We start from the raw sequence: 23,210 nt of genomic DNA, 5'->3' as shown, positions 1-23,210 counted from the left end.
TCTCTCTCAATATGTTTTATACCCCAAACCTTTTACTATTTTCTGGACTCGTTCTATTTGATCAATATCTTTGTATAAGTGAGATTTCCAGAACACCATATTCTAAATGAGGTCTCACCAAAGATCTATATAGGGGAATCAGGACCTCCTTTCTCCTGCTGGTGAACCCTCTAGTGATGCATCCTAGAATTCTGATCGCTTTCCCCACAGCCTGGTCACACCGTTTTCTCATTGTGCAATCATCTGAAATAAGTACCCCCAAATCTCTGTACACTGTCCCACCAATGTTGTACTATCAGTGGATTCTTTCCCTAGTTGTGATATTTTACATTTAGAAACATTGAACTGCAGTCTCCACTGCTTTGACCAATCTTCATGCAACGCCTAATCATGTTATACGTTACAGACACCTCCAGGGATATCAACCCTATTACACACCCTAGTGTCACCAGCAAAAAGACATACCTTGCCCAACAAACCTTTAGTTATATTACTTACATATAGTTTAAATAGAACAGGACCTAGTATAGAGCCTTGTGGTACACTGAAAATTGCTCTGCTTCCAGGTGCCGGGAAAAAAAGACTGATCTACCCACACGTCACCTCTGTATGGGGAAAGATAACTACATTTCCCATGATGCTAAGGGAAATATAGGACATGATGGGTGCGTTTTCAAATGGAGGCGAGGGCTGTGGATGTGTGTGTGGACAAAGTTGAGGGCGGATGCAGATAAAGTGGGAGGATCAGACTGGGAGCCACAGACCCCAGGGTCCACTCACTACAGCAAGTTGGGTGCCACTACTTCACTACAGTACTCGCTGTCTAAAGTACTACAGCAGGGAAGTTACAAGACCGGTGGCCAGGGGGGAAAGAGTGCAAAGGCCACTGCATTACTACCCGTCCACTTGGGTAGTTCTGCTCCTTTGTTATTTACCCATTGGGGAATACCCGGACAACTTTTGCCATGTGTATGTATATCCTACTTTCGCTGAGATGGTGTATTGTAATGTATACATGTCTGAGCCCCATGTTCCGGTTCTCCCTTTTTTCATGTAAACTTGTTATAACAGAAAAAATAATAAACATAAACTGTATAGTGCTTTGTTGCCAAACCTTTATCTATTTTGCACAGGTCTTGTGAAACGGAACTTTAGGGACAGAGTGCTTTAAAGCACTAAAACGGATGGATTTAATTGCATAATAATTAATTTGAACCCCTTCCCTCTAGTCACAGAGTCTCTTTAGGTCACACGGTTCGCTTTAGAGATCGATCACCGGAATCCAATTACAACTGGACAGACAGTTCAGCTCTTAGATTTATTATCCAATCAAATTACACTTCTTATAAATCCATACTTTACAATATTACTACAATAATGATAGATGACAGAATCTGCTGAAAATAAGATAAACATATTCTGCATGTCCTAGCACAGCTATGACTGTCAGCAGGTTTATTATACATAGTAATGCAATTCAAAGCATCCAACTGATGTACAAACAATAGCTTGTCTGTAAGAATTATTAGCAATATTCATACTTTTTTTGGCCGTAGCTGGAAATGAAAACAGTTTATACTTGAGACGGCAGTCTTACCAGCCACATTTGGCACTGCTTTGTCAGAAAAACACTCGCTGAGCCATACCACAGATCCAGCTGTGGCATTAGAGTATAGAGGCACTATAGGAAAAACTTCATAAAGAAATATAAGGCAACATTCTAATAAAGTGGTTTTTCCCTTTTAGATTACATAGTGTGTTTCACTCCCTACAATAAGCATACAAATTTATCAAACAGGTAAGAGTAACCCATACAGAGATGCCAATCCACTCTGTTATATAGGTTTAACACAGGTTATTGCATACATTGCTCAGAGACGTGTACATCAAAGTTGTTAGTGGTAAGGCCATATGAATATTAAACATACACAAAGGACGGATAATAAAAAAATACAAACACACACTGTACAGTGGAGGTTTCCATTATAGGTAGGCCTATATCAGATACCCAAAAGCCTTATCATACATAGGAGAAACCCCCTGAAAAGTTTCCCCTCGGGGGATCATGAGACCTTCAAAATGAAATTCAGAAAATGGTTAGTACCAGATAATTCGATGGGAATATGCATGAATAGGTATACTGGCTATTATATAGCACCTTTAAATACAAACATGAAATATAACTAAATATTTTTGGATGAACAGTACAATTGTTCATAGGAAAAAGGCAATATTTTTTGTGTCAGACACAACTTTACCATTATTTGGCTCCTGAAAGGTATGCATATGAAGAGAAGTTTTCCTTCACTGTTGCTCCTCACAACTCCAGAACGTTTATGCAGTGTGCATGTGAATGTACATGCACATACCTAAAAAGAACCTTTGAGTCTAGTCAGATTTTTTGACACCAAAGTTGTCCATTCCTTTAAAAATTTTGTCTGCTAGACCTCCCATTTGTTTTTTTACGAGTTTCAAATGTCTCTCATGTAAAAGCTTTTGTATGAGGTACTTCTCCCTCTTGATTTTGTCTTTGGTTGCATCAGAAATGTCAGGGATAATGTACGATATTATAAACTTGACGAAGTAGACAATATGCTGTGAGAAGGAAACAGAATTACAATTACCAATAAAGAACATCAGCGAAAGATAATATGAGATTATGTACTTGTGACTTTAAAGAAAAAGGCTAAGTTCACACTGTAGCGAGTCCGTGAAAGGGCTTCTATACCTGTGAAAACCATGGGAAAAAAAGTCCCAGATCCTTTTTTTTTTTTTTTTTTTAAATGTAGCCACACGGAACTGTGCCATGCATTTTTGCAAAAATGCACTGCTAAAGAACAGCATGTTTTGCCTGGGAGATTTACAGATGCTCCTGGGCCCACTACATTGTGAAACTAGCCTTAGTGCAATTTTAGACAGAACATACATATTACTTTTGCTCCATTGCCCCGGCCTAAACCATCCCACCCTCCATAGATCAGTACTTACCCGAATCCATTGCCAGCAGCCTTCAGGAATTGTTTACATCCTGCACTTCAAGACTCTGCTGGCCAAACCTGTGCACTTAACTCCTACAGACTTCTATTGAGTCGTCAACTTGGGAGACTGACCACGACAAGCGTGGCTAGGTGAAGGAGACTTGTCTGTTGGGTTGTAAACAATCCCTGAAGACCACGGGTGACAGATCTCGATAAGGATCTGTGGAGGGTGAGAGTGATATGATTTAGGTCAAGGTACAAAGACAAATAAAAGTAAGTGCGCTTTGTCTGAAAGTACACCGATTCCTTAACTGTGCAGAACGTAAAAAAATAATAAGAAGAAAAGTAATAAAAACAAAAAAGGCAACTACACAAATATTCTGTTTAAGCAATGCAAAAAGTGACATTCGGATTGAAATATATTCCACTCTTGTGTATTCTCTAAAAGAATGAAAGATAACATCTCATTGGTTGAAATTGTTGCACATTACTGCTCTTGGAAACCCGAAGGGCCCTACTGTGAAAAATGCAATAAACCGCAGAAAATCATATCAATTACATATTTGTCTATTATTATGATAATGTGCAAAATGTAAAGCCCAACTCCAAATGAAAAATAGGATTTTATGCTCACCGTAAAATCTTTCTCTGAGTTCATGGACGGACACAGCCTTAATCTTGACATAGTGGGTATGAGCCTTCCTTTAAGAGTGACTAGGCAGAAACTTATAGAAAAGGTTAACTTATCATACACACCCTAAACCCCCACCCCGGGGGCGGGCCCTCTGGGTATAACCCCTCTCTCTGCACCTCGCAGGTCAGTTCGTCAAAAAGTAGTACAAACATAAAAAGGAGGGGAGGGTGCTGTGTCCGTCCATGAACTCCGAGAAAGATTTTACGGTGAGCATAAAATCCTATTTTCTCTTTCGTTCATGGACGGACACCGCCTTAATCTTGACATAGTGGGACGTCCCAAAGCAGTGTCAAAAAATGGGGGGTGGGAACAGCATAAGATTAAACTTCACCCCAAAACAAACAGAGCTCCTCCACTGAGGAGTTGCAACTCTAAACAGCTGCCTGCAAAACTTTGCAGCCGAAAGAAGCATCCGAAGATGCACTCACATCAACCTTATAGAATTTAGTGAAAGTGTGAGCGGACGACCAAGTCGCCACTTTACACACCTGGGAAACAGAAGCTTGATGTCGGAAAGCCCAGGAGGCACCTATTGCCCTGGTCGAATGCGCCGTGAAATCGGTGGGGGCGCACCTTCATGCGGACGTGGTCTTGTTAACGGGCTTGTTGGGTTTGCGAAACCAGGGGCGTTTGTCTGTCCCTGAGCAGGTGCTTTATTGACCTGTGGTTTTCTGCCCGCGGTGCTGGGCGGACGGAAAAAAAAAAACGCTTGGGTGCGGTAAAGAAGGGCCCTTGTCGTCAACGTGGCTCCTTCCCCTTATAGGTTTGTGGGAGCAAGGTGCTCTTACCTCCTGTGCCATCCTTAATAATGTCATCCAGGCAAGCTCCAAAGAGTCCGTCACCCTTAAAGGGCAGGTCCATTAGGGCCTTTTTGGAAGCTTGGTCCGCCGACCAATTCTTTAACCAAAGTAGACGTAACAACACCGCCTGAGCAGAAGCTCTGTCCAGCAGAGAAATAGTGTCCAAGGCTGATTCACACACAAATTTTAGGCCCTGTACCAGTTGTTCCGCTAGGGCTACCTCGTGGGCGAAAGCGTTATGTGATTGTAACCCATTGAGCAGTATCTTTGCCCATTCCGTGAGTGTCTGGGACACCAGAGCCCCAACTATGGTTGGGCGTACCGCCGAACCTACTACAGTGTATAGGTTACGGGATATCAACTCTGCCTTCTTGTCCGCCGGGTCCTTGAAGGCAGGAGCCCCCTCCACCGGAATGGCGGTTAGCTTGTTTAGTCTGGACACAAGATGGTCCACTATGGGGGGCGAGGTCCATTTCTTAAAGAAACTCTCCTCCAGTGGGTAACATACCGCCAGGTTCTTAGGTCCAAAAAAGGTCTTTTGTGGTCTGTCCCATTCCTTGTATAAAAGTTTGTCTAAGTAAGACACACAAGGGAACACCTTAGCAGTGCGGGTCGCCTTACGGAACCCAAAGGGGACCGGCGCTTCTGTTGCTTCTACAGACCCCTCTATCTTTAGGATATCTCGCTCAGGTTGGTGAAGAAAGTAAGTCGGTACCGGTTATGGTTCGGGAGAACCGGACGTGCAAAGATGGGTGTGTTGAGACCGATTTTAACATGGGCTCCTATGGGAAAACAGGGTCAGCTTGGGAGGCCATATCTCCTTGGCCATCGGTGCCCTTGGCCCCAAACTTGGCTCTGTCTGTTCTGGAGATATGGGGCTACAAGTCGGCGTCCACCGATACATCGGGTGCATGGGCATCAATTGCCAGCTCAGGTGTTTCAGGGGAAAAAACGTCTGTTTCTGACGTCATGCTGCCCACACGCTTGACACAGGGATTCCAAGCAAGGTACGACAACCTAACTGCAGCAAAGATGAGAGGTTCCCCCCAGAGGTCTCACCACCCCGGAACCAGTAGTGCAGTGCCGCTTAGCTGAGCCGCTTCTTGTCCGCTGAATCTGTCAGTCTGCTGAAATGGCTGCTATTAATACAAGGCTGCTGTTTTTAATCAGCTTTTGTTTGCTAGTCAGCAGCATGTCTGGCTGCTGATTTATGAAGATGGCCACACAGGCGCTAGAGGTCAACCATACTGAGGCCCCAAAAGCATGGCCGCCAGTGTTCTAGGCTTAGGCTACAAAAAAAATGGGTGCCGAGCAGGACCTAGAGGCCCCAGCTTCATGGGAATGCCGCCGAAAACATAGCCGTTTAAGCGCAGTTCTTGGGGCGCACCGCGCAGGCCACTGAGCGGCCGGGAAACGCAGTACAGCCCCCTTGGGCGCCGAGTGTGCAACACTTCCAGAATGCTGGGCGGCTACAAGAAAATGGCAGACGTAGGTAACATGTAGACCCCAAAAGTATGGCCGCCGAACGCCAAGTAGAGGCCAATACAGTGTGGCTACAAGAAAATGGCCGCCAAGTATACAAACAATCCAGCATGTGGTCACAGAAAAAATGGTCGCTGGACACACAGTAGCAGAATCTCTTATGCAGCTCACTACATTGCAAGAGGGAATGCAGCAGCTGACAGTATGGACACAAGTAAGCAATTTCTATGCACTTATACATTTATCTTGGTTCTCAGGTAGAGCTCCCCAGGGGAACCCCCACCTCAGCAGTCTAGGGAGGAGGAAAGGGGAAGGAGGGGAGAAGGGAAATATAGAGCCCTTTGCTCACCTCTCGAGAGATGCCCAGCTCTGTCTTCTTGCCGGAGCAAGGTAGTAGCTACTTACCTTCCTGTGGATTTATGCTGGAGCATCCTGACAGTACATCTACCGCATGGTGACGGTGGTGACTGTCGGCGAGGCTACTGTGACTCGGCCCTGCAGACCGGTCCTTATGCAAGCCCTGGAGCGCATAGCTCACCGGCCACCCGTAGAGCGACGGGCATATCGTGGACAACCCAGCGCGCAGCTACGGTCGGCACACGCTTGATGGCCGAAACTGGGAAGAATACAAGGATCTAGGATCCAGCCTGTCGCGCAGTCGGCAGTTGATCGAAGATCGCAGAAAAAAAAAAAAAAAAAAAGATAAAAAACTCCAAAAAACTGAATTTGAACTAACAGCCTCCAAGCCATGTGCCTGAAGGGAGCCATGTCTTCTCCTAAAACTAGGCAGAAAAAAATTACCTGCGAGATGCAGAGAGAGGGGTTATACCCAGAGGGCCCGCCCCCTGGGCGGGGCTGTAGGATAAGTTAACCTTTTCTATAAGTTTCTGCCTAGTCACTCCTAAAGGAAGGCCAATACCCACTATGTCAAGATTAAGGCTGTGTCCGTCCATGAACGAAAGAGAAATAATGTTTGTTTATAATTGTGAAAAGCGCTAAAGAAGGTTAAAAAGTGTTTTTTTTCCCTTAATGCATTCTTCTGCATTAGGTAAAAAACATTGCACTGTCTGTTACCCCCTCCCCCCTACTTAAATTGGATCTCCACTCAAAAGGGGAAGCTCCGCTTGTCTGCCGTCTACCCCCTATGCTGCCACATTTGGCACCTTTTGGAGGAGAGGTGGAGTGGGTACCTGTTTTTTGCCGAAAGTTTTCTTTGGTCAAAATGGCGGCGCCAGCCCCTGATAGCCGTTTGAAGGATCGGCTCGAATGAGGACACCGCTGGATCCCAGGACAGGCAAGTGCCCTAATATTAAAAGTCAGCAGCTACAGTATTTGTAGCTGCAGACTTATTTTTTTCTGAGGGAGCCTGAAACCTCTCTTTAAAAAAGGACACTAAAGGTTCCATTTAAAAAAAAATTAAATAACAAAATACTTATCGCCACTGTGCAGCTAGTTTTGCCCAGAGTTGCCCCCGAACATCCTCATCTGGGGTCCCTCAGCGGCTCCTCCCCGCATTAGATAACCCCATTGGAGAACAGTTTTCCCGAAGAGGTTACCTTGCGGGTGTGCTCCTGAGTCATACACTCGGCATCCATAGACGCCGAGTGTATGACTCAGCCCCGCCCCCGCATCATTGATTTGATTGACAGCAGTGGCCAGTCTTCTTCCTCTCTTTCTGGTCTCACAGGGCTTTGCTGATAGTGATAAGAGAGCAGAGGGTAGGGGCTGAGCTTCACTTTATATGTCTATGGACACACAGAGTCTGGCTTGGGAGTGAGCCCACACGTCTGCCCCCATAGCAAGCGGCCTGTTATGGTGCAGAAGCCCAGAGTAGAGGTTGGGGGACCCCAGAAGCCATATATATACATATATAAAAACCGGTTTATTTTAATTATTAAAACACACTTTACAATCACTTTAAAAATGTTATCAGGTTTTAAATGCAGTGTCTCAGGAGATTTCCCCTTACTTCCTGTTCTTCTTTTACTGAGAAAAGGAGAACTCTCTCTATGTGAGAGTTAAAAGGTTGGAACCTCTGACAAGTTTGGATGCTGCCCGTTTCTCCAATAAGGGGAAAAAGATGCAATGCAGAATGAGCACAGTGCCAATGTAAAACACATCCACCTATAGGGGTGTCTTATTTAAACCGAGCTTGCCAGGATAGCTACAAGCCGTCATATCCAGGTCTTCCAACCAGTGCTTGGAGGCTACCACTGAAAAACTGCACTGGGTTCTTAAAACACTCAGGGGGCACATTTATTAAAAAACAGTTGTGTATCAAGTTATGTGAAATGTGTGTGCGCAAAAATGTTAACATTTATCTTCAGGTCTGTTTTGCAACCAAAACAGTTCTAGTGTTATAGTTTGGCCAGGTTTTTTAAACACAAGCGGATATGTTCATTTTTATAATAGCCAATTTATTATGCACATTATTACGTACAGAAATAAAATCTGTCTAACTTTAATTTTAAATAAAAAAAAATAAAAGAGGCATTAGGTTAGCAGCTGTAAACAATCGTTTTGATAAATGTCCCCAAAAGAGCCCTCAAACTCCTTGCTAAATGAGACAAATTAGGATTTCAGCTAGACAAGCTTTAGATTCTGCCTGTGCTTCATAAATCCTCTTTATTAAGATGATGTTTGTTTTATCTCCTGGGTTATCATGTTGAACCTATCTAAACAAATCATATTTATCCAAATAAACACACAATCAGCATTCAGATGGGTCAATGTTTACCTCCATGACAATGAGGAAGGAGAGCTTGGCTGCAATAACATGCCAGTATAATATGCTTTGCTCATACTGATGTTCATTGCCAGGTGGATATCGGAAATCACGGTATCTGTAAAAAATTAAGAAAATACAATTTTTAGTACGATGCAAGACTTACAATTCACCAACAGGTGGAGCATATCAATTATTTTTAGAGATGCAAAACTCTGGCTGGAATTTCACTTTTCATTACTGTGTTTTCCATTACATTGTTTTCCATGCAGCTGTCATAATATCCAGTAACATTTGCAAGTCATTGTGCAAAGAAACTGGAAAAGTCAAAATTTTGCCTCCTAAAGGATCTATTACACAAAGGCAGACAATGTTTACATATTGGTAGTATGAATAACTTTTCCTTCTGCAAATTGTATTAAATGCTAGTTCATCGAAAACTAATCAATTAACTTAAGATGTGCTGGAGAATTCATATGTAACTTGTGTTAAGTGTAATTTGAATCTATTGAAGTGAACCCTTGTATTGTGACCCCACTACATCCCTGATACCTCTAGCACTATAGCCACCCAAGATACCCCCAAGCATTTCTACCCCATATACACCCCAGATCCCCCCTCAGCATTGTTTCTCTCCCCATACACCCTTGATATCCCACAGCACCATTACTCCATCCATGTAGAGTAAGGTAACCAGATTTTTAAAATGAAATCCGGGGACATATTTTTTCTTTACTAGTAATGGCAACAATCAGCGACTCTCTGCCCGTCGCCGCCCGCCTCACAGCCTCTCAAGTCTTAAGCTGCGTACACACGATCAGTCCATGCGATGAGAATGGTCTGATGGACCATTTTCATCGGTTAACCAATGAAGCTGACTGCTGGTCCGTCGTGCCTACACACCATTGGTTAAATAGCCGATCGTGTCAGAACGCGGTGACGTAAAACACAACGACGTGCTGAAAAAAATGAAGTTCAATGCTTCCAAGCATGCGTCGACTTGATTCTGAGCATGCGTGGATTTTTAACCGATGGTCGTGCCTACTAACGATCGGTTTTGACCTATCGGTTAGGAATCCATCGGGTTAATTTAAAGCAGTGTTTCTCAATTCCAGTCCTCAGGCCCCCCCAACAGGTCAGGTTTTCAGGATTTCCATTATTTTGCACAGGTAATTTGATCAGTTTCACTGCCTTAGTAATCACCACAGCCTTTTCATCTGAGGGAAATCCTGAAAACCTGACCTGTTGGGGGGGCCTGAGGACTGGAATTGAGAAACACTGATTTAAAGCAAGTTGGCTTTTTTTTAACCGATGGTTAAATAACAGATGGCACCCACACACGATCGGTTTTGACCGATAAAAATGGTCCATCAGACCATTCTCATCGGTTTAACCGATCGTGTGTACGCAGCCTTACTCTTCGGGCCCCCGGCTACTACTGGGTGGGGAGCGGAGGAAGATCACTCTGCCAGGGAAGGCAAGGAGATAGGCAGGTGGCTGGCCAGGATTTGAGCCAAGGCAGAAGAACATGCGAGTAGGGCCGAAACAACTAATCGATTATGAAATTAATCGATTACAATTTTCATAATCGATTAATCGGCCAGTAACATAATGGGGTTAAAAAAAAAAAAATTAGCCTTTTATAGTACAAAAAAGCAAATCGCTACTGTAAATATTACTTTCACCACTATCCCACAGTAAAAAAATGAACCCCTTACAGTAGCGATTATTTGCTCTTTTTGTACTTATTTTTGTTTTTTTAACCCCATTATGTTACTAAACATCTCAGGCCTGGGGTCACGCCTCTGTTTTTTCGTGCTTTTTGCAGAAACACACTACAGTTCATTTACATGTTTTCCTATGGGACACGTTCACATCCATGATTTTCTTTTCAGCTGCTGCGTATTTGTAAAGGGCAAGGACTTTTTAACGCAAAACGGTGCCATTTTGTTTTTTTTGGTTCAATATACTTCAATGGAGAAGCTGCAAAAAAGCATGTAATGTGTTTGAGGCAATTTGTGTTTTCTAATCTGCTCAACAACAAATTGGCCCCAAAAAAATTAAAAATGCTATTTTTTTTAAGGCCATTATCCGATTAATCGAAACAATAAATTGGCCAACTAATCGATTATGAAAATAATCGTTAGTTGCAGCCCTACATGCGAGCGAAGCTGAATGGGCATGCGCCCGAAACTGAAGAAATATTCCCTCCGACCAGCACATGATCATCAGAAAGGTGCACAGATGATGGGAAAAATACAACCCCCCTATGCTAGTAGGCACAGCGGAGCGGGGGTGTATAATTCAAATTTTTTTATTTAAATTCTCCACTGATTGCCTTTGAAATTGCCCCTGCCCCCTATTAAATCCAATCTGGGGACAAAACCAGGGACAGACTTGGTCCGGGGACAGTGTCCTCAATCAGGGCACTGTCCCTTGAAACTGGGGATGTCTGGTCACCCTAATGTAGAACCCTCTTTTCCAGTGGAGATACAGTGCATGTGAACTTTTGGCTATGTGCCCAACTCCAGCACCGTGACAATGACTCGCCTATATCAATCAAGTCATGCAGGCAGAAGGAGGGGTGGAGGAGGGAGCTTCCCTCTGAGCATTCCAGGCCTTTTGGTGCAAACAGTGCCAGACAGCTGGGCTCACCATGACACCATCCACAATGCCACTTCCACAGGCGGGCTCTCAGTGCTGCCGACTCAGCAGTTCCCACTCCAGCTCCTACCCCATGGCCTCCGAGTCGCAAGCATTCAAGCTGTGGGGTCAGAGCATCACTGGCGCTCCGGCCCCACTCCTCCCTGCTGGCTGTGAAATCGGTATCGTTCTGCACAGTACAGGGGGAACATTGCTAGCCTGCCTTGCCTGTGTATCCATCACTCTCAGTGCAACCATGCCCCCCCCCCCAATTTTCAGGAAGTGTGTGCTCAAGGAGCAGCTGTTTTTGAGAAAGTGCAGACCTCCCCCCATGTAGCTCAGCCCCTGGGCAGTGCCCAGGTGTGCCTGCTCATTAAGATGGCCCTGCATATGTTAATGCCTCTCTATGGTATGTGATGACACAAGGGCTCCACTCACAGGCTGGAGCTCAGCAGAGAAGGAAGGTATCAAGTAAGTAATACAACCTCCTTATCTCTCCTCTGGACATAACAAGCAATTAACCCTTGCAGTATGTGAGGAAACTTAAAGGGTGGATTTTTTTCTTATTTTCCTGGAGTTGGGCTATAAGTCTGGCTATGACACCCATAGTAAGGTTTCTGCCTTGGTTTCCTGATGGGTACAGTAGAGAGAGAAGGACTAACCTATTTGGATTAATAGACTATTCTGGGCTGCCACCTTGAGACCTTTGGTTGCCACTAGTTTTGGGGCAAGCACATGGCTGTGCATAAAACTGCATAGAAGCTTTGGCCAACACAGAAGGGAAGTTGGCAAGTTCCATTTAAAATAATTTTCTTGCAGGGCTTGCTTCAGCCCAGGTGGGTGTGTGATTAATCTCATCATAATGTAATACAACTTGTCAGAAATTAAGAGAAGAATAGGTATAAATAGGTAAAGTAGACCAGTTACTACTTGCCTGCATGTAGTTTGATTACCAAACCATAATGGAGGAACTGGTCTGCTTTCATTCTTGAAATCTGATATGCTGAATACTGAAAGAGTGTTATTAATGTATCCTTCCATGGTGTTAGATGAATAGGTGCCATAAGGAGGTACAGAGAAAGACCAGTAATAGACCAAACGTGGTATCATGTCAGACGTAAACGCAATGATCATAGCCTGAATTTAAAATAAAAATGCAGTTTGCTCAGATACATATTCGATTCACACAACTATATTTCACACATTCTATGTAACAAATAATAATGCTATCACCTTATATTCTACAATAAAGGTAGTTCCAGTGTACAATCAGGGGACTTGACAGCAGAGAAATATATAGGTGGTTGACTGAATATTTTCAGATGGTGATAGAGATTCTTTCAGTGTAGGCTATGCTGTGTGTTACAACGCTGCTTTCTAAGGGCCAGTTCACACCACAATTTGTGTGTTCCGGATTAGTTTCTGCATGCGTGCTTACACGTTTTTGATGAGTTCTGGTGCATTGGGCCCTCTTTTTTCTTCATCTCATTGCAAGACATGAGCCTTCTGGTGCATTTTCCATGCAGCGTGTTCTACTTTTGTTGACTGCACTGGAAAGCACTGCACTGGAGTGAACGAGGGCCATTGAAATACATGAAAAACACTGATGCAGATTAAAAACCGCACTGAACTGCATTTGGTGTGAACCAGCCCTAAAGGGTCTACATCTCAACACATCATATGTATATTCTGCTGGAACGCATGCTGAAATGATCAGACTGCTGACTTCATATTCTAAACACTAAAAAGTATGTGACCAGATCAAAACATTCATATTGTCAGCGGGTTGGCTTGAGTGAAAATTCTTTGATTTGCCAATAGAAGATGAAGCTTGACTTTCTCTGTGGCACAACATTCCAGGGAAATAACTAAGCTTCCTGCACCATTAGAATATCTGGAGTGGAGTGCACCACAGTCACTGACCAAAAAGACCCGTTTTAGGTGTGGGGGATATCTCTGGATGGAGGATGAATATTGCAGCAAAAGCTTTTTTTTTTCCCCTCTTTCTTTAACCACTTCATTACTGGGCACTTAAACCCCCTTCCTGCCCAGACCAATTTTCAGCGCTGACGCATTTTGAATGACAATTGCGCGGTCATACAACTATGTACCCAAATTATATTTTTATAATTTTTTCAGCGATGCGCCAGGCACAGTGTTTCCCCGTGGCGCGCGCGGGGAATGCACATAAAAGGACGTCCACCCGGCAGTTGAGAGCCGCGCTGTGGACATCTTTCGTCTACAGCGCGGGTCTCAAGTGGTTAATAATAGGTTGTTCATTTTTGGCTTGTTAATTTTGGGTGGAGTTCTGCTTTAAGAGTTCTCACAGCATAGTCCCAATAAAAAAAAAACAAATGCCACATTAGTACGACCTCAAACATAAAAACATCTGTATTTAGATGGACTCTGGAAGCAGCCTACTTTAACAGCCTCATTTAGGGCTAATTCACACCAGCCACTGCTTTACAATACAGTGCTTATAAGTCATTCTCGATGCATCGCACGGTTTGCTTCTTTTTTTTCAAACAAACTTTAATGAAATGAAACAGTGACATTTCAATGCAAATGTCCACCACAAGACTTACACTGCGCTACAAAAAAGTATGGCCTACCATTAGGGTTGCCACCTCATCCCTTTAAAACAGAACACATATGAATTACACAGGTTCTGAGGCTAATTTAATGCAGGTAAGGCACCAAATGAGTCTAATTACCACCTTAATTAGCCACAGAACCTGTGTAATTAATATGTGTTCTGTTTTAAAGGGATGAGGTGGCAACCCTACCTACCATACATTTTTAAGCACACATCACTGACCCTCCAGTGCAACACAGTTATGTGAACTGGACATACAGGAGACAGTGGCTGTGTTGGAATAGCCACCCAACAGAGTCTCACCACACCTGGTTTTAATGGACCCTTAACCAAATCCCCATAATGTCTCCTTTTCTTCTGAATAGTCCTGAAAGTGACAAAAAAAATGCAGACCAAGGTCTTCACCTATTCGTGCACAGATACACTCTGCATTCATTAAAAATATCTCAAGAAAAGAAAACCACCTTCTGTTATGAATTATAAAAACAATGCAATGCAATGCAAGTGTCCATTTCTGTGTTTGTGCTAATGAGGAATCTGTAAGGCGTTTTGTTGGTTGGGTACTACCCAGGTCAAGCCCATCTAGACAGCTGAAGAGAGCATATAATGGGGCTGATTTACTAAACCTGGACAGTGAAAAATCTGGTGCAGCTGTGCAAGGTAGCCAATCAGATTTTAACTTCAGCTTGTTCAATTAAGCTTTACCAAAACAAGACTGAAAGTCGATTGGTTTCTATGCAAAGCTGCACCCAATTTTACACTCTCCAGTTTTACACTGGGTTCACACATGCAAAATAGATGCGGCTTTCCTCTCATCCAATTCGCATGACAGGCTTGAAAAATTGATTGAAGATTGAAAAAGGGTCCGGTGCGTCTTTAGGCTAAAATTTGTACCCGATTCGCACCTGGACCGGTGTACAGGAACACACTGGACCCCAGGGCCGCATATAAATCAACCCCACTGTCTAATTGAAAAAAATAAAAAATAAATGTAATAGGCCCTGTCCAGTTGGATGTTTATGCCCATTTATAGTATTTGTGTGAAGAAACTTAGGCCCAGATTCTCAAAGGGCTTACGATGGCGCAACGCCATGTACGCCGTCGTAAGTCCTAATCTGGGCCGTCGTATCAATGCGACTGATTCTTAGAATCAGTTACGCATAGATATCCATTAGATCCGACAGGCGAAAGGCTCTTACGCTGTCAGATCTTAAATGCATTTTTTTTTTTCGCCGCTAGGTGTCGCCTGGACGTCATTTACGTTCACGTCTAAACCAATGACGTCATTGCGACGTCATTAGGAGCAATGCACCCTGGGATATTTTCCTGACGGCTCATGCGCAGTACGTTCGGCGCGGGAACGCGCTTAATTTAAATGCTCCACGCCCCCTACCCGGCTAATTTGAATTAGGCGGGCTTGTGCCAGGTGATTTACGCTACGCCGCCGCAACTTTACAGGTAAGTTCTTTGTGAATCAAGCACTTGCCTGTAAAACTTGCAGCAGCGTAACGTAAATGACATACGTTACGCCGCCGCAGAGATGCGCCGAAATACGAGAATCTGGCCCTTAAAGTTTTAAAGCTGCATAGAAAAAACACTGAACCAAATGTTAAACATTGACTGTAGTATTGCTGTAGACAATGACAGCATAAGCCAATTTTATATAATGAAAAATAAAGCTATTTTATACTTATCATACATTGGTCACCACAGCAACTATGGCTACTCCTTGCATGATTGGCTGCCAGGCTCCAATGTGTTGTGCTTTCTCTGGTACCATACGCCTGAACTGGGTGGTGAGCTTCCAGGCATCAACCCGAATTTCCAATAAATTATTCACAAGTGCCAACACAGGTGCAAGTGGAAATGATGCCACAAACAAGGTGACAAATCCAAATTGAATTACTGTTAGAAAGAAGGAATAAAGCAAAGTATTAAAACAACAGTATAGTAATGGAAAGGTCTAATCTACAATGCCTACCACAATAGCTTCCATGAGAAAAAGCCATCCACATGTACAGTATATTTGTACACATTCTATGATGGAGTATGGGAACAAGCACATGAGAAAGAGAAAAATTAAAGGGCGGAATGATAGTTGGGAGGGAACAGGAAAAGAGAGTTGAAGAGATAAATAAAAAAAAAAAAGAAGAATAAGAGAAATGGAGGGAGGGACAGAGAAGCAGAACAAGAAAGTTAAGAGAGGTGGCAGTGGAACAGGGGAGCAAAGGGAATTAAAGGATGTGGGTATACAAAAACAAACAAACATACTACCATGTGTAAACATATTACATTTAGAGGCTTTTTAATCAACACTTATTGAATACTAAAGAAATAGTATGAACATAAGAAATATAATACAGAATTTACCCATCTCAAGATATTCATAGAACAATCCCAATTTTCCAATAGGTTGTAAATGGTAATCCTGTTCCCATCTTGGCTTCATTGTTTCTATTCCAGAAGAACGGCATCGTGCAATAAGGTTTTTTATCCAGCTAGTAAATAAGAAAAAATACACTAAGAATATATTCTTTAAAGAATTATTTTCTATATTATGCATTTAATAAATACACATGTAGGGGTCTTCAGCCCTCTGCGGTCTGTATTTGCAAAAAAGTTTGCTTGTAATTACCACAGACATAGTGGGTTACAGACAGGTACTCCCTGTCCCAGCTAGCTGGGTCAGAAACTCCCGATTAGGGCACTGTAATGTTATATAAAGGGGCATTTACATGAAGTAGACACCAAAAAATGAAACGCACACAGGAGCTGCTGTTGTATTTCACTGAGACCAGAAGCAGAGGCTATTAGGCAAGTATTCCTATGTTCTTATAATTTAACTGCAGCTGCCCATAGCATCTTGTACTATTGTTATTATCTCACATGCACATTGCTGCAATGGCTTTGCACATCTAGCACTTTGTATCCATTGTGTTCTGCCAGATGGGTACGCCCCCTAATCCCCCCGCTGGCAGACTACAATAGTGCTGTGGGAGGCATCCCCCCCATCAACACATTTAGTCAAATGATTTTCTTTTTTTTCACCAGTGGTGGAAGAAAACCTTCCCAAGACTCCCTGGCCAATCTGGTCTCAGGAACTACTTCCGGATTGGTTGGGAGGCGAAATAGGAAGACAGTAGCAAATATTAATTTGTTATTGGCACACAAGTGGCTGGATTTGGGACGCACCGCTCTGCACCCCGAGCCCACCCTTTTTTGAAAAAAAAAAAAAAAAAATATTTGAATCCATGAGTTCAGCCCCCTGCATGTAGAAATAGGGGCCGGGTGCATGGATTAGAGACGAGTCGCCACTGCTTGCACAGCTTTTTGCCAGACATTTATGCACAGAGCACTTTATATATGGAGAGACTCTTTGAACATAAGAATAGTGTTCATACGATTTTTAGAATAGATAATTTTTCTTCATTACATAGCAGGGGGCTTAAGCATATTTTGGACAGCTGCTGTCTGAGAAAGGCCATTAAAATGATCACAGTTTTGGGTATACAGTGGGTGACCGCGATATTGTGTCAATCTCGCTCCCTTTCTCGGCGAGATCGACCACCTACGAGCCCCATCGCGGGAGCCAGCGCCGAGCTGGCTTGCCGCGATGGAGACAAAGCCGTCATAGAAGCGACGGGGATCCGACTTGGATTCCCGCCAATTCTACACGTGTGCCGCGTTTGGTATGAATCCTGAGGAGGAACTCCCCGCCGGATTTTAAATAAAAATCCGGCATGGGTTCCCCCCTCAGGAGCATACCAGGCCCTTAGGTCTGGTATGGGTTGTAAGGAGACCCCCCCCCCATACGCCGAAAAAACGACGTAGGGGGTCCCCCTACAATCCATACCAGACCCGTATCCAAAACACGCTACCCAGCCGGCCAGGAAAGGAGTGGGGACGAGCGAGCGCCCCCCCCCCTCCTGAGCTGTACCAGGCCGCATGCCCTCAACATGGGGGGGTTGGGTGCTCTGGGGCAGGGGGGCGCACTGCGGGGCCCCCCCACCCCAGAGCACCCTGTCCCCATGTTAATAAGGACAGGGCCTCTTCCCGACAACCCTGGCCGTTGGTTGTCGGGGTCTGCGGGCGGGGGGCTTATCGGAATCTGGGAGCCCCCTCAAATAAGGGGGCCCCCAGAAAACGGCCCCCCACCCTAAGTGAATGGATATGGGGTACATCGTACCCCTACCCATTCACCTGGAGGCAAAATGTTAAAGTTAATAAACACACGACACAAGGGTTTTTAAACCCTGGCTGCATATGGATTGTAAAAGCACAGTTGCAGGTAAATTAAGTAGACTTGCTATATTTTGACATCTGCCTTCAATAGCATTAGTAAAAGGGCTTACGGTACAAGAATTTCTTGAATGTTATTCCATATAGCTTTGCCTCCCATTATAATTGTCAGTTGTGTTGTAAGTTCAAGAAGACATCCACCGGGATCACACTAGAAAAAAAAATGAAAGTCAAGAAACATTTTTTAAACAAAATTAAGATCTTTGATGTTTTTTTTTGTGATCTTGAACGGTTACTGAGGCAGAACATGTATTGATGCAGTTGAAAACTCTGTAAGATCAGTGAATAAAAATAGCTTACCTCTTCGTTACGGTACCTTCCAAACCAATAAACTGGATCTCCAGGGTAGCCTACAAATTTCCCCTTAAAGAAGGCAATGTAGAAACACGAAGAGTAGTAGTTGACAAACTGGAATAGAAACATCTTGGTGGTAAGGCTGTTTTCATAATCTGTTCTTGTCCTTGGAAGTTCTTAAAAAGGAAATGGCAGATCTGAGAACCATTCTAGTCAAGTACGAACATTCTGCCATTATGCAGACTTAAAGTGATACTAAACACACACACTGTTTAATTTATATTGTCCCTTCTATTTTTGCACCTTTTTTCCTAATCGATCTACAGCTGTCACATGACCCAGACATTTTCCACCTAAGCAGGAGTTTTTAAAACCGTTTGTTCATATTTTTTTATTTGTATTCTATTTTCCAAAGGCTGTTTTTTTTTTGTTTTGTTTTTTTGGGATGGGGGGGGGGGTTTAACATGTGACCAGCAGCAGAGGAGCTTTCAACCCTCTGCTGCTGGTCACATGTTAACCCCCCCCCCCATCCCAAAAAAACAAAACAAAAAAAAAACAGCCTTTGGAAAATAGAATACAAATTAAAAAAATAATATGAACAAACGGTTTTAAAAATTGTCATACACATATATAATTTGAAATCAAATCTTTATTATTTGGGGGAAATAACATGGTGTGGGCATAATTTTGCCAGTCACAGGTTGTGTCACACCCCTCTAGTCTGTCTTAAAATAGCAGGAAAGTGAAGCCACCATTAATCTACATGCAATATCCTTCCCCCATTGTGTTTAGTTGGTTAGTGGGCATGAAGAAGGAGGGAGGGAAAGTGCTGTCATTTAGCACTGTGTATACACCCACATGTGTGATTTTACAGTCACACCGGCTGCTCAGATGTCCCTAGCTGAATTGGGGACATATACAGAAGGATCAACCAGTTTTTTTTTTTTTTTACAGAAAACAAAATTTCATTGTGACTGAACGAGTATAAACAGCATGTAATACAGCATTTATTGATATGGGTTTAGTGACACTTTAACTACCCCTGCCTGATAAATGGCACTCATTGTTAACCTGTCACTTATTATCTGCCAAACCATATAAATCCCCATTGTTGCCCTGCTCATTAGCTATTAAATAGCCCAAATTATAAGCTTGAAAAATTGCAAGCTCGAGAGATCAGTTTCAAGCACCACCCTTTCTTTGAGCCCCTTCTGCAGCCACTGATGAGAGGATGGCTGCATAGTAAACAATTGTGTCAAAGCCAAAACTGAGAAACTTGCAGAATCTGCCTACATTGCATAGTATGAAACTCAAATTGAATAAATGTAAATCCAGTGTAATTGCTCACCTTAGCATTTTGAATGTATAGTATTAACAACTGAATGATGTAGTTTGCTTCCTGGAGCTAATCTAATATATCTAAGATGCCTTACCTACCTAATGTTTGTATACCTAAAATTTTATACAAATGGAACATTTTATTAAAAAGTCAGTTTGCTCAAAAGTTAAATTCATGAGATTTTATTAATATATATATAAAAAATAATTAAGTAGCACATTTCCCATTCAAATCAACAGATATTTTGACTGGTTGTAGAGACGCATGGAGCATAGCTGTGAAATGAAACAGAAGGGTAGAAAAGTAGAAGGGTAACTCCCCGCCCCAAGCTAAGCCTTGGCCATGAAAGCCAAATGCATAATTCAAACATACAGTATTTTATGTGAACTATTTCGTCAGCCACGTTATATCAAGGGGGTTACATTGCCATTTAGACACTGTAGATCCCTGCTTTCCTGTGCCCCTCCACAACTTCAACCTGCTCGCTGGAATTCAATTGAGCACCAACTCCCCACTGACTAAATCCTTAATGTGCTCTCTCCATCTTATAAGCCAAATGACTTTACCTGTAAGCCCAATTGCCTTTTCCTTCACCCCAGTGCCTAGAATATGCCAAAATGGCAGAATTGTGCAATAGAGTCGGATTTCCTCAGCACAGACCTATGCTTGCACTACTACTCTCAGACAGCTTTCTGATAAGCATGATATCATGGGAAGTTAATATAAGGGAATATTTCCAGAAAGAATGTTTTTTTGGTTTTAAAACAGTTTGAATAAAAATAAGTTCATCCTCTATTGGCTTTTAGTCATCAAAAAAGGATTGTGAGTCTCACCGAAATCTGTGATCATTATTGCCACTTTCTCATAGAGCATATTCAATAGCATGATAATGATGAAGCTGATGATTGATGCTGTGATAGTGGTGGCCGCCTGTGGAGTCAGGTATTTCTGGATAGCCTCTTTTCCACTAATGTTTCTTGGTAAGGTTGCAGAAAATACCAGGAAAACAGAAAGTCGATACACAATAATTCCAACTACTGATACAACGATCAACATAATCTGTGAAAATGCATACAAAGCATTATAGTAAAAGCAATGTGTAAAATTATAATTACAGAACATTAGACAGACAATTCTTTAAATTCTGGAAGGACTCGTATTGATGGGCTTTGCATTACTATATGTATCTATGGGAAAGCAAAATCAGCTTGAAGCAGGTCCAATGCAGTGAAAGAAAGGGTAAACTGCAGGCCAAATGAAAACAGTAAGAAAATTCTGCATGATCTCAGAATGGTCTCAAACTGATGCCAATGACAAGCCCAAAAGAAAACTCTGAGGCCCCGTACACACGTCCGAGGAACTCGACGTGCCAAACACATCGAGTCCCTCGTCGAGTTCAGTGTTGAAGCTGCCGAGGATCTCGGCGGGCCGACTTTCCTCATTGAACAACGAGGAAATAGAGAACATGTTCTCTATTTGGCCCGACGAGTTCCTCGTTGGCTTCCTCGCTGAAAAGTGTACACACGACCGAGTTTCTCGGTAGAATCCAGCTCCGATCGAGTTTCTGGCTGAATTCTGCTGAGAAACTCTGTCGTGTTATATTGTGAAGGAAGATCAGGCATGAAGTAACTAAGAGAGACCAGAGCAAAATAGTTTACCTATTCCTGTTCATCTACAACTAATGCCTATGAAGAAGATTATGAAGAGACTCAAGTGTTAAACCAATTATTATACAGGGCATACATTAAATTTATATGAATTTATATTCAAAGTAAAAAAAGTATTTTATGGTTGTACAATGAAAAAAAAAAAAAAATCAGCCTACGCTGTGAGAGAAAAACAGCCTATTGGTTGGCATCAGTGCCTACGCAAAGAAGTTTCCTTTATTTACACCAAAGTCCAATGTCAAAGGTACATTTACATAAACTTTTGTCCCTCACTACAAAAACAGCAAATTCTGAGCTTTGAAATATTAAAGTGCATGTATAGCCAACATTTTTTTCTTGGATAGAGAAGCAAAGATAGATTATCACACTTGTTGGGTTTTTATTGTGGTCTGTGTCATCAATGGGTAGACACACATTTCTATTTGTCCCGGTGACCAGTGTCCCCAGAAATGAAAAATATATTAAATTCCAACATTTTTGAGTTGACACCAGAACAAGAGGTGGGATGAAAGTAACGGAGGATTTCTGTAACTTTTTAGACATCTTCTGTCACTTCCCACTGTGTCTGTGTGACAGGAATTAAAAGGTAAATTTCCTCAACAGGACCAAGACAGAACAAAAACAGGGGTTTTAACTTTACTCTATGCAAAAACCTAAAAAATAAAAAGGTTTTGGGCATACATACATGTGCCAAGAATGTTTTTAAAACATTATTTTTCCAGTCTAGTCTTATTAACATACCATCACATTTGTGTTTGAAAACATTTAACTAAACTTGTTTCAGTCCTACAGAAAGTATTATTTACATCTGCTGTGTATTCTTTTTTACTGTATTTCTGATCATTTTTAATAAAATTAACTGAAGTGGAAAAATTAAGACAAATTATATTCAGTAATATTAAATAAGAGGATGATGGCGAGGATGATTCTGTGAAAAGTAATGTAATGCCCCAGTAGGGGGAAAAACAATGTTGCCCTTCACCCAAGCCGAGTTCTCCGTGCTAAAAAAAAACAAAAAAAAAAAAAAGATAAGATACCGTATTTTCCGGCGTATAAGACGACTTTTTGGATGCAAAAAAATGCATCCAAATTTGGGGGTCGTCTTATACGCCGGTGACAGTCTCCGTGCTGCGAGCGTCCATGATTTAAAAGATGCTCCTTCTCAGCGTGTCCTGTGATAGGCGGAACAAAAATCTTCCCAGCAGCGCCTCTGTTCTGTGTTTCTCCTATCACAGATGCCTTCTCATCCTCGGACGAGAGGACGTCCGTGATAGGCGGAACACAGAACAGAGGCGCTGCTGGGAAAATTTGTGTTCCGCCTATCACAGGACACGCTGAGAAGAAGGCGCGGCTTTCAAATCATGGATGCTCGCAGCACGGAGACTGTCACCGGCCTGGAAACAAATCAGCAAAACGTGAGTGATGGCACGGTTGGCACAGTGGGGGCAAGTGATGGCACAGTGGGGGCAAGTGATGGCACAGTGTAGGCAAGTGATGGCACAGTGGGCGCATGTAATGTAATGGCACAGTGAGGCATGTAATGTAATGGCACAGTGAGATTTGAAAAAAGCCTGTTTCTGTCAGCGGTTCCGGCTACCCCTCAGCTTCCAGAAAGACTAGTAAGAAGGGGGTAGTCTTATATGGCGAGTATATCCCAAAACCGAAATTTTTCCTGGAAAATTAGGGGGTCGTA

General features: G+C 42.8%; 1 protein-coding gene across 3 annotated transcripts in view; it reads right to left on the bottom strand.

Annotated features, from left to right (window-relative positions):
• Window positions 1–1,299: 1,299 nt before the first annotated feature.
• ANO6 (anoctamin 6) overlaps window positions 1,300–23,210 on the bottom strand; it is a 154,883-nt gene continuing 132,972 nt past the window's right edge. For all 3 annotated transcript variants that reach the window (XM_040343896.1, XM_040343894.1, XM_040343897.1), the window contains exons 13-20: window positions 20,684–20,909; window positions 18,518–18,687; window positions 18,271–18,368; window positions 16,289–16,416; window positions 15,618–15,823; window positions 12,257–12,459; window positions 8,692–8,797; window positions 1,300–2,595 (exon numbers count right to left, since the gene is read on the bottom strand). In XM_040343896.1, the coding sequence (XP_040199830.1) occupies window positions 2,389–2,595; window positions 8,692–8,797; window positions 12,257–12,459; window positions 15,618–15,823; window positions 16,289–16,416; window positions 18,271–18,368; window positions 18,518–18,687; window positions 20,684–20,909 (1,344 nt within the window). In that variant the 3' untranslated portion in view covers window positions 1,300–2,388. The remainder of the gene's footprint in view (window positions 2,596–8,691; window positions 8,798–12,256; window positions 12,460–15,617; window positions 15,824–16,288; window positions 16,417–18,270; window positions 18,369–18,517; window positions 18,688–20,683; window positions 20,910–23,210) is intronic.

Source organism: Rana temporaria, chromosome 3, assembly GCF_905171775.1.
Source record: "Rana temporaria chromosome 3, aRanTem1.1, whole genome shotgun sequence".
NCBI classification, from domain to species: domain Eukaryota; kingdom Metazoa; phylum Chordata; class Amphibia; order Anura; family Ranidae; genus Rana; species Rana temporaria.
This window is presented reverse-complemented; position numbering and strand designations above follow the sequence as displayed.